The sequence below is a fragment of the Struthio camelus genome, chromosome 7, assembly GCF_040807025.1.
Source record: "Struthio camelus isolate bStrCam1 chromosome 7, bStrCam1.hap1, whole genome shotgun sequence".
NCBI lineage: Eukaryota > Metazoa > Chordata > Aves > Struthioniformes > Struthionidae > Struthio > Struthio camelus.
The window spans coordinates 17,437,581-17,452,400 of NC_090948.1; the positions used below are offsets into that span (position 1 = coordinate 17,437,581).

The 14,820-nt window shown below is 52.8% G+C and overlaps 1 protein-coding gene across 1 annotated transcript; it reads right to left on the minus strand.

Moving 5' to 3' along the window:
* Positions 1-1,648: 1,648 nt before the first annotated feature.
* On the minus strand, positions 1,649-14,353 carry CPN1 (carboxypeptidase N subunit 1). The gene is made up of 9 exons (XM_009677758.2): positions 13,417-14,353; positions 10,122-10,318; positions 9,278-9,433; positions 8,764-8,946; positions 7,065-7,176; positions 6,152-6,291; positions 5,697-5,796; positions 3,912-4,030; positions 1,649-1,914 (listed from the first exon to the last, which is right to left on the minus strand). The coding sequence occupies exons 1-9, from the start codon at positions 13,637-13,639 to the stop codon at positions 1,783-1,785; spliced, it is 1,362 nt and encodes a 453-aa protein (XP_009676053.1). The 5' UTR covers positions 13,640-14,353; the 3' UTR covers positions 1,649-1,782.
* Positions 14,354-14,820: the final 467 nt, after the last annotated feature.

Here is a 14,820-nt window from a genome sequence, read left to right on the forward strand (position 1 = left end):
GAAATGTTTCAGCCTTGCTATCCTTTTTCCCTTCCAAATGTTGAAAGAGAAAAATGAAGAGAATCCAAATTCAGCTTTGGTTGTGAGCATGGAACTGGCCAGCGTCCCTGGCCCACACTGGCTTGTACGGCCTGAAGTCACTGAAAGCCATGGTGGTGCGCTCTGCCATATCTGTGGCGCTTCTTTGCAATAGCCTGCGGGGACAGTCTGAGGGCCAGGCCGTTCTGCCTTCCCAAGAACAGGCATGGCAGAGAAACAGCTTCTATTAGCAGACAGAGGTACAAGGGTACGTGTGTGCTGCTAGGGCAGAAAATGCCACTATCATCACATATCAGAGACAACGGAGGATTTGTCGGTGAGGGATGAAGTGCAGAATATTGCCTATGGAATGATGGCAGAGATTGCTCACAAGAGATGACGAGAAGTCTGCAAAAGAGGAGGAACACAGAATGGTTGGGGGACACTTTTTGGACAGGATGGAGACATGGAGAGAGCCAGTACATCAGAGGGCTGTATGGGGGAGAGGGACAAGGAGCCAAGGGAAATAAATTGTTGGGGCACATGGGAGGGGCTCTTTTTCCCCCTGCAGTTATTTATTTCTATAAAGAATGCCAGAAGGGCTTTGCCTGCTTAGATATTTTTACGATAGAAATATCCAGCATTGTTTTCACCACCCTTGCTTTAACTCCAAACCTGCTCAGACTCTGTAAGCAGTATTTTAAGGCCCAGCCTGCAGTACCTCACCTCATTGAACCATGGAGCATGTCTTCTCTAACCCAATAACCGCTCACATGGCTTGCTCTGTGCCGACACGGCACATTGCTAGCATCACAGTCATGCATCCATATGTCCCTGTTTCACACGGACAGAACCCTAGGTTCAGAGACTTTGTCTCAAAAAACCCTCAGATCACATGTTTTGCACGCCTATTTATCACTGGTTGTTAGACCTCACCCAGTATCGCCTGTGCTGAGACTAATTGCTTGTGCTGGCTGGAGCAAACCTTTCAGAAAGCCATCTGGTTTGGATCTGAAGACATAAGCAAATAGGATAATCCGTTGCTTTTGTGGATGTGTATCGGTTCAGACAGTTTGACTACAAATAATCCAAATCAGCTCCCAGAAAGTCCCATCTGTACAGCGAAATAAATGTGGCATCACCAGTCGGGAGATGACCTTGGACCACCATATCCCAGTGCTGCATTCTTACCTGTGGAGTTGCTAACCGGTGATAGCTGTGCTATGCATAGAACACAGTCTGTTTTCAGAGCTGTCACATCAAAACTGCTTTAAAAGTGACCTACCAACTTGCCTTCCTGTATTTTCAGGGTCTACAGGTAGCTCCCATTCTTACCTGAGGGAGAAGCATGGGACTCACACCCAAAGTACTAGTGCCAGGATTCGTGTGCCCGGCTTATGAGTCCAGCTGGCAAAGACCAGGGCCAGGATCCATTCTCTCTGCTATGTACCAGTATTTGAACACCTTATGTGGCCTGTAGCAACTGAGTTGAGTCCAAGAGTAAAGGAGCAGAGCTGACCTAGCTGGGCTGAGTGCAGGAGAGCAGCTCAGCAGCTACGGACACTGTGCCCTGGGAACTGCAGGCTAGGCACATTCTATTGTGAATGACTTCACTGTTTTCTCAGGGATTAAATACTTCCTCATTTAATTGGCTAATAATTTGGGCTAGTTTCATGCTGGACTGTTGGAAAGTTCACTGGCTGGAGTCATCAGCCAGGCCTCATACAAACAGCTTCCCTCAGCTCTCAGCCAAGGGAGCTGTCTTCATCTTTGGGTCCCCCGGTGGGTGGCTCTTGGCACTACCTTCTTCTGAAGGGGTTTATTGTTCGTGCGTGTGCCTGAGGTTTTACGCTCTGGGGGCTTCCTCACCACGTCTTGTTTGAGCTGGAAATGCACCTGGAGAAAGAACAAAAATAACCATGTAACACAGTGTGCGTCTCCTGCTGGCTCAGGGCTCTGCAGGACCCTGCCCCTGCAGCTAGTCTTGTAAGCTAGCTCTTAGGCCAAGACAAGCATTGCCAATAAGGGGCCTCAACCAGTGTTATGATACAATGGGAACTCAGTGCTTAAATCAGCTGGAAACAATTTGCCCATGGAAAATCTTGTACCAGCCAACAGCTATATTTCTTATGCAGAGAGTTGCTCCTAGGGCAATGGAATACCCTAAGACAGTTTGGAAGATGAGCTGTGAAAGGCAAATGACTGAGCTATGCTTTCTTCATATTTTCTCATCAGAGAGTAGAGAAATAGCATTGCTTTGCATCTCTGAATATTTCATACACACAGTAATTTAGGACAGACAGACCTTTTCAGTTGCACCTTGTTAGCTGAATCCTGCTTAATGAGTCTCTCTGCTTCTAGTAGATCTAGGCAAAAAATTCCAGGGAAAAAACAACCACCCACCCAAACAAAGATCCAACAAATGGCTGTGGGGTAGGGGTGGAACAAGACATGCAAACCCCTTCATGGTGGGAATGGGATGGAGGCCAGGCAGGGAGCTGGACTGATGGGGTAGAGCAGTGCCTGCAAGACTGCAAGAGGCTGTAGGAGAAGAAGTGGACTACAGCAGTGCAAGCAGTTATGGGAGAGAGAAGGGGACTAGTGAACATGCAGGGCACAGCATCACATAGATGGGGAATGAGGACACAGAAAGGTGAAACTGGAATAGGGCAGCATAGGTTCCCTGCAGGAGGAACAGAGTGAAAGAAGGGTACAATGTGCTCTAGAGATAGAGGGAAATGGAGACAGGTAGGCTGCTGTGAGAGGAGATCTGCAAATCAGACCATCAGAGAACAAAACAGTCTTCTACAGTAATGTAGTAAAAGCAAAATTGATTTTACAAAGGAAAGCCAAAGATCTGGGTGCTTAACCTAGCAAAACAAAGGCTAGGAGTGGGCATGACAGCTCTCTATAAATACACCAGGGAATAAATACCAAGGAAGAAGAGGAGCTATTTAAAGCACAATGTTGGCATAGGAACAAATAGGGATAAACTGACCATGAATAAATTTAGGCTGAAAATTAGAAGGTTTCTAACCCTAAGAAGAGGGCAGCTCTGGAAGAACTTCAGAGGCTGGGTAGGGTGGGATGAAGAGAAGAAAGGTGGGAGAGCCGCCGCAATGTATTTAAGGCAGAGCCTTGAGCAGTATATGAAGTGAAGCATATGATGTGTGTCAGGATGTCACAATCAGGGGGTTCTTGCCAGTCCTCCATGCCTGAGGTCCCACTGCATTCACAAGGCAGGGATCCACCCACTGTTTTTTATAACCCAATTTCTAGCTGTCCAACCTGCCCTAGGAAAGGCATTGCAGGAGCCATACTGCTCTCAAGAGCACCTGGTTCCACCTCGTCTCCCAAAGGTGCTTGGCTTTTCTTCGGTAGCACCTGTCTTGGGAGCCCTTGGCAAGGAGAAGAGCAGACCTCAGCCTCCTGCTTTGAGTCTGCTAACATGTTTGGTCCCAGGGCAGGATGCAGATGATGGCAGACCACTGAAACCCATGGAGCGATGGGGCTAGAGGAGTCTGAGGGGACAGATGCTGCCTCCAAACTATGATACCCTGGAAAGAGTGGGGAGCATGGAGGCAGAGCTAAGGAACAGGTGCCCCAGCCAGCCTGCCAGTGGCTGTTCCCACAGCCAAGAGCCAGCACAACAGCCCAGTCCAGCTGAGGCCCCTCTGCAAAGAACCAAGGGGCACCTGGCATTGCCTTTGCCTCCCTCTCTGTGAACTGCAGGGAGCTCTACGTTACCAAGGCAGACAGCCTGTAGCCGCTGGCTATGCTTTACATCCCATTCCCCTTTCTGTACTGCTCACTGGACATCCCCTGCTGTGTTTCTTTCTCTCCAGGGTGAAGACGTTTTGACTTGTGACTTGCGACTGCTCAGCTTGACTCACCAATGAAGGTGCAGCTGGGCCCACTGTTGTCGTCACTGTTTGGGGCTGATACCCCTCTGCAGAGGCCGTGACAGTGTAAGTGCCGGGCAGCAGCAGCCGGAAATAGTCTCCCATGTCACCTAAAACATAAGACGGGAAGAAAAAGCAGTCAGGATGCACAGGGAGCAGCATAAAAGACATCCCACTGGCTCGTGCTGAGGGTACTTCCTCTAGGATGCTTAGTCTCCAAAACCCAGGCAATTTTTGGCTTCTCTTTCGAATTTGCTGGCTACTGCTAAGCTGCATGCACATTGGTGGCCTGGAAGTGAGAGCTCATTAGTGCTGCACAGTAGAAGTCTGCAAGTAAATGCAAAATGAAATGGGATGGTACAGCCATGTTAGCTGTGTCCGTCCTTAGGAACACCAAAGTTGCAAATCTGAGCGCTTGCCAGTCAGGAAGGAGCAGACCTAAGCATGCACAGCTCCATGACTCCTTATGTATAATACAATCTTTAATTCCTGTCACTTAGAATTTTGTCATATTTGGGTTTTCAGCAAGGTTTTAATCTCTCGTCAGCTCAGATGATACCCATTGGAACTGTCAAAAAATAGCTCAGCTGCTCCCCTGCCCCATTCTCCTGTCCTTTGAGGTCAACGAGACTTGACTGGAGAGAGCTGATCACATCTAGTGCAAGGGATAATCCCACTACAAGTGGGAGGTCAGACTGGACACCCTGGAGGGCCCTTCCAGCTAGCATGTCTGTGATTTTGTGATACCTTGCGCACTCCCCTTATGCCTCTGCAGGTTGGCATAGTAACTGCCAAATATCAAAGTGCCACTGAGTCACAGACCTACAGCCAGAAGGAATTTTGATGATTTGATTGTCTGACCTCTGGAGAGCTGAAATACTGGCTATTTTGTGCGGTCAGTCCATACTGTCTGGTCAAACGGGAGAAAGGTGTTTATGAAAAGGAAGTTAAGAATCTGCCAGCAAAAGAGAAACCGCTACAACTTGGACAAACTGTAGTGGCCATTCCTTGCTAGACTAAATTTGTCTGGCTTGGACTTTCTTCTTGTTCTGCTGTTGCATCCTTTGCTATCATATATTTCAGCTCTGTGTAGATACTTCTATGCTTGAGTAAATTGTTCCTTCAGCCTTCTCTTTGGTAATATACAAGTGTATTTTCCTCTCCCAGATAAAATAGGTGCTGCCTTTCTGAAGTCCCTCAGAATAAGGGTTGCTTTCCAAGCTTTCCAAATCTCAGCTCTTTCTTTCCTAGGCCCTCTCCATTTTTCTATTTTGTCCACATAGCACGCAGCACAGGTGCATGCTGCACCACCACCCCCACTCTATCTTGGCTCCTATGGACTGTACCATTTCTTATACATCAGAGGATTGTTCCTACCCTCTCAGCTACAGCTTTACCCTCTCTGTTCAAACAGGCATCTGACATGACCTGTGGCCACACAGTATGCTTGCACTTGACAATAGGCTGTTTAGAGAACAGGATTGAAACCGGAAAATCCATTTCTGTTTTTCACCCTTCTCAAATGACAGTTGCATCCCCTGAGACCCCAGTCCAGCTGCAATGAACCCTCCTTCTGCCTGGTCCAACATACTCACAAGCAGCAGTATTAGTAAAGTGCTCTCTGTGCACTGCTAATTTCTCACAGCCACTGCTTTTAAGATGCAAAATGTGCAGGCCACACATATTAGGGCCTCACCTGCTGACCCTTTCACACATATCCCCGATAACCTCAGAGAAGCTGTATCCGGATGGCATATAAGGGGATCAACAACCCACCAGAGGTGACATCATGGCTGATCCCCTGGACAGAAATCACCGCTCCTGCAATGCCGTTGTTGTTCTCGTCCGACACCATCCCTTTGATGCCCTGGTGAATCTGCAGGGAGAGCGAGAGAGATTCTTGCGTTACGCCCCTTTTGCTCGAGAGGGTATTGCTGGGCACTGGAGGAGAGCAGAGCTCTGGGGACACCTCTGCCCTTCCCCAAAACTTTGGCTCCCCAGCAGAGCCAGTCCATGGCACAACAGCCTCTCTGAAGCCTGCCAACACCCCTTCCAGTGCACTCAGCAAGCCCCGTAACCAGCTGCCAACTCCCCTTCCAGTACACACAGCGATCCCGGCGACTCTCCTCCCTCCCACCTCTGTGATCCCAGCACCTGCTGGTCTCCTACCATCAAGGCCAGGGCCCACTTGTCTACAGGGAAGGGTGAAGGTCCCAGGATTGCCTCCTTACCTCTTCAATGAAAGCAACAAGGGCCTCCCGATTGGCCATCCACTGCCGCTCCAGGTCCTCCTCAGGGGGGAATTTATTGCAGCTCAGCTCCAGTGTGATTTCAAAGCAGTTGGTGTAGAGGTAATTGAAGTCCTGCATGCCTGAAAAGAGAGAAGAGCTTATGGCCAGGCCCACAGGGAACGCAAGGCCCCTTTCCCTCCCCATTTCTGTGTCCCAGGTATATTGGCCCATATCTATCTTCTACCAGAACAGCCTCGCTCTCCTGCCTTCTTCTGCAGGTGCAGTCTTCCTCCCTCCAAGCAGCAGGACTAGCTCTTGTCCCCCCCTGTGCAGTCCCATCCCACTGTGGTTGTCTCACTCTCTCCTTCAGGCAGATCCTTCATTTTGCTGCCTTCAGAAGCTCAAGGAGGTTTCACATCTCAGGGGCTATGCTTCCCTTTCCAGTTACTCTCTGATCTTTTTTTTTAACCTAATTGTTGATTTTCAGTTTCCTCATTTACAGGATTTTTCACAAGCCAGCAGCTGTAACAAATATCTTTCCTGTATCCACAGTTTTGGGCCTTAATGGAGTTACCGCACAGCATTCTCAGATATGCCAGCAGATTAATGTTTCCTTATTCTGTCAGCACATGGCAGGTCTCTTCAGAGCTCAGATATTTTTGTTGCTCTTTCCCAAGCCAATTCCAGTTTCCCATGTCCTTTCTGAAGTGTAGACACCAGAACGGTGTCTAGCAATGGTCACACTACTGCAACAGCCCTTCCCTGCCCTCTCCCCAGCGCTGTCCCTGAGCTCTCGTGTTAGGGAGCTCCCCAGCTCTCTACCCCTTCCCAGACTCCCACACACCCCATTCCTGGCTTTCTCCTCTCTCCTCACTGCCTTTCTGCAGGCGGTGCTCTCCCATCCAGCCTTTACCTTTGCTGAGCGAGTACCAGGAGGCCCCATTCGTGATGCCATCCGCAAAGTAGTCCCCGCAGTTCCAGCCTCGGTGCATCCAGCCATGGGCGTATGAGTAGGTTTTGGCCAGCTGCAGAGAGAGCAGCCAGCAGGTCACAGCTCCAGCAGCAGGCAGCCAGCAGCTGTGCTGCCTGACTGCTGCCCGGCCACCATGCTAGGTCTGGAGGCAACGTTCCTGCTCATGGACTGTCTTAACCGGGATGTGTGGGAGGGAAGTCAGACAGGAGTCCAGCTCCCGCGTTTTACTGCTGTGAAATCCAACCCAAGGTGGCCAGGACCTCTAAGAAATGTAGGCAGATGAAGGAGGAGGAGGGAGAGCAGAAATCAGGCAAACTGGAGGTTTGGTGATACCACAGACAGCTTCTGCCTTGCTCCTGCTGAGACGGGGGGAATGGAGGGTGCTGGGCTGACTCCAGGGTGCTCAGCCTCCTCTGTGCAGGCACCCACGCAACAAATCATGTTAGTCAGGGGAGCCAGTACCCAGACTGCTCCGTGCAAGGAAGATTAACCAGTGTCAGTCCTGAGGCAAATATCATATATCAGAGGAATTTGCACTAGGAAAGGATTTGGGCAACTTCTGTTTCTGGCACCTGTTTGTTTATTGCCCTTATCAAAGATTACTGATTATTTTTAGACAGGAAGGCAGGTTCACAACTGGGACAGTGGATCCAAAGCCTGTCCTCTGCGTGAGACCAAGTTTAAGAGAGACCAGTGTCTGCATTTCCTAATGCAAACTCTACACCCTTGTATTGTAGTTCAGATGCTGGTGTAATCTCATCCTGTCAGCAGGAAAACAGTTACTTCACTACATTTCTGACTTCTGAGGCTATATGGGTATCATTAGCCTACGCCCTTGACTGCAGCCTCTCTACATCTGGGTCTGAGTGCAGCCCTGATCACAGCAGGTCCTGGCAAGCCCCTCCATTGCCTATGCTTCCAGAAACAGCTGAACTCCAGCTCAAACTTATTTTTCTCATTAACTGTTCTAATACAAACTTGCTTATTCTTCTGCAGGATTCCTGTATTTCCTAATGGCAGCAGTGACTGACGACGCCATTTTCTGGGACATTTTAACAATGGAGAAAAACCACAGGCCTCAGCTAGTACTAGCAGGATCAGCACTGTGTACTGAGATTTTCCATGATTTCTATGTATGTTCTTGGTGCTCTTTTCATTCTGTACCTTACTCCTCCCCATCCACAACTCCCTGCAGGGCACTGACCTCCCTTGTCCTGCTCTCACCAAACTTCCAGCCAGGTCCTGCTGCTCCTCTAAAAAAAGCTTGTACACAGAGGTACATGCTATGAAGCTTTAATAAAGTAGGGGGCAAGCTCCAGCTCTGGACTATTCGGGCTGGTGGCAAGACTAAAGACACTGCTGCTACCAGGATTATGGGGAACCCAGGCATGGCATAGAAGAGGAAGGGACTCCTGAGGGTTAAGATTAGCCTGCCTGGGTTACAGGACCTGCCCGTGGCAGGACTGGCCTATCTTGGCTCATAAGTCTGTGGCTGTCAGAAATGCCATGTGTGATAACAGCTATTGCCTACATCTTTCTTGGCTTAGCTCCAGCAAAGAGTCAATGATCTAGAAAAATTCACATCTGCAACTTGCCAGGGCTGTGGGAACAGCCCTTGCCAGTGCGGGCCCTCACTCACCTTCTGGAACAGCTTGTCATCAGGGGTAGGTGTGTTAACTGTGCGCCGGTGGCTCCTGAACCGCTGGTCCTGAGACTTATCATAGGGGTAATTTGCCACCACAGCTCCACCGTGCAGATTGGCCGAGAGCACAAAATTGTAGTTGCTGATCCACTGAATCACAGCCAGTGTCTCCGGCTCCACCTGCGAGGAGAAGAGGCCTCATGAGAGCAGAACCAACGAAGAAGCCAGGGACAGGGAGATGGGCTCAACTGCCCCTGGGCTGAGCTGCTGCCCCATGGCAGACTGTGGCATGATCAGTCACATCGGACCTCCTGACAAGTTGTCTGCTTCAGCCCTTGCACTTGATAGACGTATGAGCTGTGATACAGGGCAGGAGCATGTTGTTTCTCTGCGTGCAAGAGGCACAGGGAAGGAGACAAGTTGTGTGCAAGGCAAAGGAGAGCATATATCCTTCAGGTGCTGGGCCACTATAGGAGGATCTTGTAGTGCCCCCAGCATCCCAGACTGATACCTGACTTTTCCAGTTGTCTGGCAGAGGGATGTGGTGGTTTGGCCCGCTGATTTCCCCATTGTAGTACATGAAGGTGTTGAGGTCAGGGAAGTTGCGGTTCAAGTCCACTCCATTGGCATTGTTCCTCCCAGTCAAGTACCCAATGCTGTCTGGGCCCTGCAGGGCAAAGTTGTATCACCCAGGTGAGTACAGTGTGGGCGCAGGCAGGCTGGGTGTCAGAGCTGCAGAGACCGGCCGTTGTAACGGCTCTCCGGTGGCTTTGAGTCACAACATGCGTGTTATTGCTGGCAGGAGAATAAAGAGTATTGGTACTGACAGAGGACAGTCAATAACAATATCTCCATTTTCCGGGGTCACAAAGCAAGGCACATGCCAAATAAACAATATGCCTCAGACGAAACAGTCTTGAACAAACTATCCCCCCTAGGGCTAACGACAAGAAGGAGGGGGCTGCTTTTGGAGTGGAGGGGGCCGAAGGGTTTCTGCCCCACGCAGCCCTCCTGCCCCATCTGCTTGTGAGAGTGGCATTCAGCTGCCTCTTCCCTGCCACCTCCCCAGCCTGGGGCAGGGTCTTGCCTGCCACCAGGGTGCTTCAGCCAGGGGCTGAGGAACCTGGCATCCCGGGCTTGAACGTGGGAAGCTGAACTACAGCCTGCCAGGTCCACCCGGGGCAGGACATGGGAGGTGAGGAGCAGATAGACACTGGCTGAGAAGGCTGAATTCAGCAGGGAGAGGAGGGATGCCCCCTCCCCTAGCAGTGGATGAAAGGGAACCCACAAGAGCCCGTGTTTTGAAGGCTTTTCCACCCCTTCCCAGCTGGATGAGGCAATTGCTTGCCTGGTACCTGCTTGGCAGCCACTTCATAGCCATCGGGGTTCATGGAGGGCATGATGTGGATGCGTGTGTCGTGGATGAGGCGTGTGACCCGCTCGTTGCCCCGGCGATACTCCTCGCACAGGAACTCGGAGAGCTGCAGCAGCAGCTCACGGCCCAGCACCTCGTTCCCGTGCATGTTCCCAACATATTTGAACTCCGGCTCCACTGGAGAAGGCAAGAGAGCAGCAATACCATCAGCAGGGGCCAGGATGGGGGAGTAGCCAGTTCCCACTGTAGAGAGCACAAGGAACCCTCCAGCAAACAGCGTGAAATACCCCTTTCCCTTGGAAAATGCAAACTCTAGTGAGCAAGAATGTCACGGTCCTCTTATGGGCTACCCTCTGTTTCGTCACAGGATTCAGGAGCAGCCCAGGCTCCGGACTGAGCTGCTGCTTGCCTTTGGAGCAAGCAGAAGGAAGTGTAATTTCTGGTGTTTCTTCTGTCTCTGGGCTGGGGAGCTGTGGCTGCCATGCCAGGGAGCATCAGCCAGGCACGCTGCTGCTCCAAGCCCAGCACCGAGGTGGCCTCCGGGGTATGCAGCAGGCAGGAGAGGAGAGGACAGGCCATTTACTCCCATCTCTGCCCTTGACTGTTTGCTCGCTACACCTCGCACCAGCATGCCACATTCCTGGTTCCATAAGCTTTAAGGAGCTTTACATTACTCCGCAGGATACGGTCAATCCCCAGCTTTAGGCTAGTCCCGTTTTTCACTGCAAAAGCACATTCTCCTCTGGCTGCTGCTTTTCAGCCAACTCTTGTGCCCAATGCTGGAGGGAGGCAGCAGTAGTTTCTCAGCCTCAGGACATGCACAAGAGCCTGAAGAAACCCTGGGCAGCTGAGGTGGTGAATACAGATCAAACTATCCCTTAGGAAGCTCTAGTACAACCAAAAAAAAAAAAAACCTCTTGCCACTGACTTTTCTAAAATTAGGCCTTGAAATACAGATGTAGACACCACAGGCAAACTAATAGTGCACAGAGCAGCATTCACTGCTTTGCCGAAGGAGAGGCAGCATGTTAGGGGTGGGCTAAGCTTTTCCTGCCCTAGGCAGGCCAACCTTTTAAGGCAGTCACTTGTGAGAGAAGAAAGTTCCCATTGCAGCCTGGAGTCAGCATTGGTAAGATGAGAGATACTGGGGGAATTCAGTTAAAAGGGAGCCCAAGTCTCAAATGAAAGCGTAAAGACAAAAGAAGGTGTCAGTACAAACACTGGGTTGACACAGCTCAAGACTCACATTGCACCATCAGTTTTTCAGCCACCGGTAGTGATGACCGCGGTGGCAGCACCCAGCCCTGCTGCAATGTGCGGTGCCTGCACGGTCCAAGGATGGGTGACCTGTGTAGGTCCCCAGGGCAAAAGTCGCCACAGCTCCTCTAGCCAGATGCCTGCTGGATCCAAATCTCCTCATGCCTTCACCATGCAGGGAGCAGGCAACAGGCATGTTAAAGTCAGACTCTAAAAAAATTCTAATTCAGCCAAAAGATTTTCATTTCCATGTCTTTTGCATGTAAGTGCTGTGGCTCAGCAAAGGACACCACGGGCAGGCAACGTGTGCTGACCTGGTTAGATTTCAGAAGACATAAGAACTGGTTTAATTAGGTAATCCAGTTATTAAATCTATAAAAATGCCATAAATGCCATGGCGATATGTGCAGCCTTTATTTAAAAAAAAAAAAAGAGAGAGAGAGATCTCTGCAGGGACTCCTTTTCTCTGCTTAGTTGACAGGACTTGCCAGCCTTCTTCAACTTGCATTACCCACACGGACACACAAACCCTAATTATCACATGCAAGTCCATTGACTCTAGGCTTGCTTTTCATACTTACTTTCCATGGCCTCCAAAAGGCATCCACAGATACCCATATCCCTCATACTACAACCTGAAAATGTCATCCTCGAAGGATGGCCCAAGATACAAGAGGCTGGGCAAGAAGTCCAGGCTGCCACCAAATCATGGCCCTGCTGCTACCCAGCCGCAGGGCTGCTGGCACGGAGTAGGTCAAGCTGAGCCTGCCTAGGGCAAGGGAAGAGTTAAGTCACTTCCTAAAGCCCTTTCCATCTGATTTTCTGTGGTTCTGTAAGTATAAAATCCAAAGGAGTACTGTCCAGTGCCCCTTGTTCACTTCTCACCCCCAGTGAGCAGGGAAACGCCCTCAGCACCTGCAGCCTTTGCTGCACCAAACGGGTGTCCACGCTCGGTGGGGGCAGCATCCCGTCCCGCCTGCAGGAGCCCCAGAGGGCGATCCCCGTGGTCGTCGGAGGGGAGCCGCCAGCCCCGTGCCCGGCTGCTCTCCCTTGCCCGTCCCGTCGCCGGGACGGCTGCTGTGGCGTGCGGGGCAGCCGGCGCTGGCTGCGCAGCTCCGCTGGCGCGGGCACCGCAGGTGCAGGTCCCACTCGCTCCTGCAGTGCCATGGCATTTTTCCACAAGGCTCCGCAGCAGGTTGCTCTCTGCGCTGCCTGGGCTTGTCAGACCCTGCTCGTATCCACACCAGCAAGCGAGCTGGACTTGGAAAGGGCAAAAAGCTCCTGTAAAAAGGAGGCAAAGCCGAGTCTCCATCTCTTCCAGCAGGCACAAGCAGGGGTACAAGAGAGCCCCGCGCAGCACCTTGCCAGCTGGGCAGCCATCCGGCACCCTTGATCTCCAGGGCCGGTTGCTGGCGGCCGAGCTGGGCACCACAGCTGCTCCCCGTGCCGCGCGGGCAGCAGCTCAAGGGGCCGGTGCTGCCAAGGGCTCGGCGGGGCCACGTGGCATCGCTGACACTGGCTGCCTCAGGTGCCGCGTGGCCCGGCCAGACTGCCGGGGTGGCACGAGCCCAGCGCTGGCTCACAGCATCCTGTGCGGGCTGCCACCTTGCTTTGGGGCTGGGGAGGGAGGGCTGCACTCTTCCCTTGCTCTGCTATCCATCCTCCCACCCGCACCTCTCTCCCTCCCTGCATGACCCCATGTTTTGGGAGGGAGCGGGTGGTATGGGAGGTACCAAAAGAGTGACGTGGGGGCGCCGGGATGGGCTTGCCTGGGTTTTCATGTGAGCCTGCTGCAACACGTGGCACCCGCATGGTCCAAGGCTGGGTCGTCTGTGAGGATCCCCAGCACAAAAGTCGCTGCAATGCCGAGTTTAAAAATCGGAGCTCTGAGCAAAATACCCACCTGGGCCAAGCTGCAGATCATGCACGTGCAGTACATGCATGCAGGTTCGTGTGCCCGTCCCCAAGCTGCCTGCACGGTCCCTGCCCGAGCCACCAGCCCCAGCTCCCATACTCACAGGGCTCGTGGATCCCTGGGTAGTCGCTGAACTCCAGCACGTAGAGATGCCGCCCCTCAACGCTGCGGCCGATACTGTAAATCCGGGTGACGTAGGGACACTCGTTCTGCACGCTGAACAGGGCCTGCACCATCTCCTCGTAGCGGTGGTGGAGAAAGTTCACAGTGGCTGCCACCTCCAGCAGCAGCAGGACTCTCACCAGGGGCCAGAGCAACCGAGCCATCCTCCTGCCGTGCTCCGCACCAAGACCAACGCGGATCGCAGGGCTCCCTTTCTGCCAGGAGCTAAAGTGCAAACTCGAACCAGCTCTTTCCAGTTTCCCAGCCAAGTGCCAGCCCACTGCACCTGCGGGGCGGGGGGCCCGCGGGTGGGAGCGCGGCGAGCGAGGGCTCTGCTGCGGGGCTCGGCAGCCCCGGCGCCGCGCAGGAATGCTCCGCGGCGGGAGCAGCCCTCGCCCACCCTCGGCACTGCGATCGCCTCCGAAACCCGGCTCCGCGTTTGGAAAGTTTCACTGATTCCAGTTCACTTATTAACCGGATAGTAAACAGGACCCCGAAGCCACTGACTGTCACTGCAGAAGAAGCGCAGGGCTGGAAAACTGGCTGCCGTGGGCTTCGGGGCTGCCAAATACACAGGAATGAGAGCAGCGCAGCCTGGGAGCTGCCCTCCAGCCAGCGCTGCTGCAAAAAGGGAAAAGACAGGGAGACCTCAGGCAGGAGGGGAAAACGCCTTGGAAAAAGGCTCCAGGAAAAGCAGAGAGGGGAGCGCTTTGGGGATGACTCCGCTGTGCCCGGACGTGGCAATCGGTCTCGTCTCATCCCCGCGGGAACCGCATGCCGTCGCCGAGCCCGTTTCTTGGGGCGAGAGGGGGGCAAGGTGGGGATGGCGCTGCGCCTGGGGCTGGCAGGCAGCCCTCGGCGCCGCCGCGCACCAGGGAAGGGATCGCCCCCGCTGAGTGGGTCCGGGGAGCATCCTGTGCCCTCGCGGCCTTTCTGTGCCCTGCCACCAGGCTCTCCACAGCTATGCGCGGCCCCAGCCTTGCCCAGCCACTGGCAGAATTGGCAGCTCCCCCTTTGCCCCCCCCGCCCCAAGCCCAGCCGGGCTGTGCCAGCTCTGATCTAGAGGCTCTGATCCTTGCCTGCTCTCCTGCCCCATCTCCTGGGGAAGGGAAGGGAGACTTTGCTCCAGGAGGTGGCTGGTCTTGCAGCCCGTCTCTCCCTCCTCGATCCCTTGCTCCCCGAGGAGCAGCGCTAGGAGAAGCAAGGGACAACATGGGGTTTGATTTCGGAGTTAACTGGTGAACAGGTCTCAGCAGGGAGAGCAGGGCTCAGAGGGGTCATGTCACCCCTGTTTGTGGGCAGGAAGTGGGTATGATAATTATCTCAGACAGGTATGGGGTGACTG

What these genes read in the sequence shown, in the direction of transcription:
- CPN1 (XM_009677758.2), bottom strand. Translation starts at nt 13,639, where the DNA reads ATGGCTCGGTTGCTCTGGCCCCTGGTGAGAGTCCTGCTGCTGCTGGAG. An exon ending in ATGAAGTGGCTGCCAAGCAG is followed by an intron (nt 9,434 to 10,121) that starts GTACCAGGCAAG and finishes TTTGCCCTGCAG; the next exon opens with GGCCCAGACAGCATTGGGTA. An exon ending in GCCCAGCTGCACCTTCATTG is followed by an intron (nt 1,915 to 3,911) that starts GTGAGTCAAGCT and finishes TTCTTTCTCCAG; the next exon opens with GTGCATTTCCAGCTCAAACA.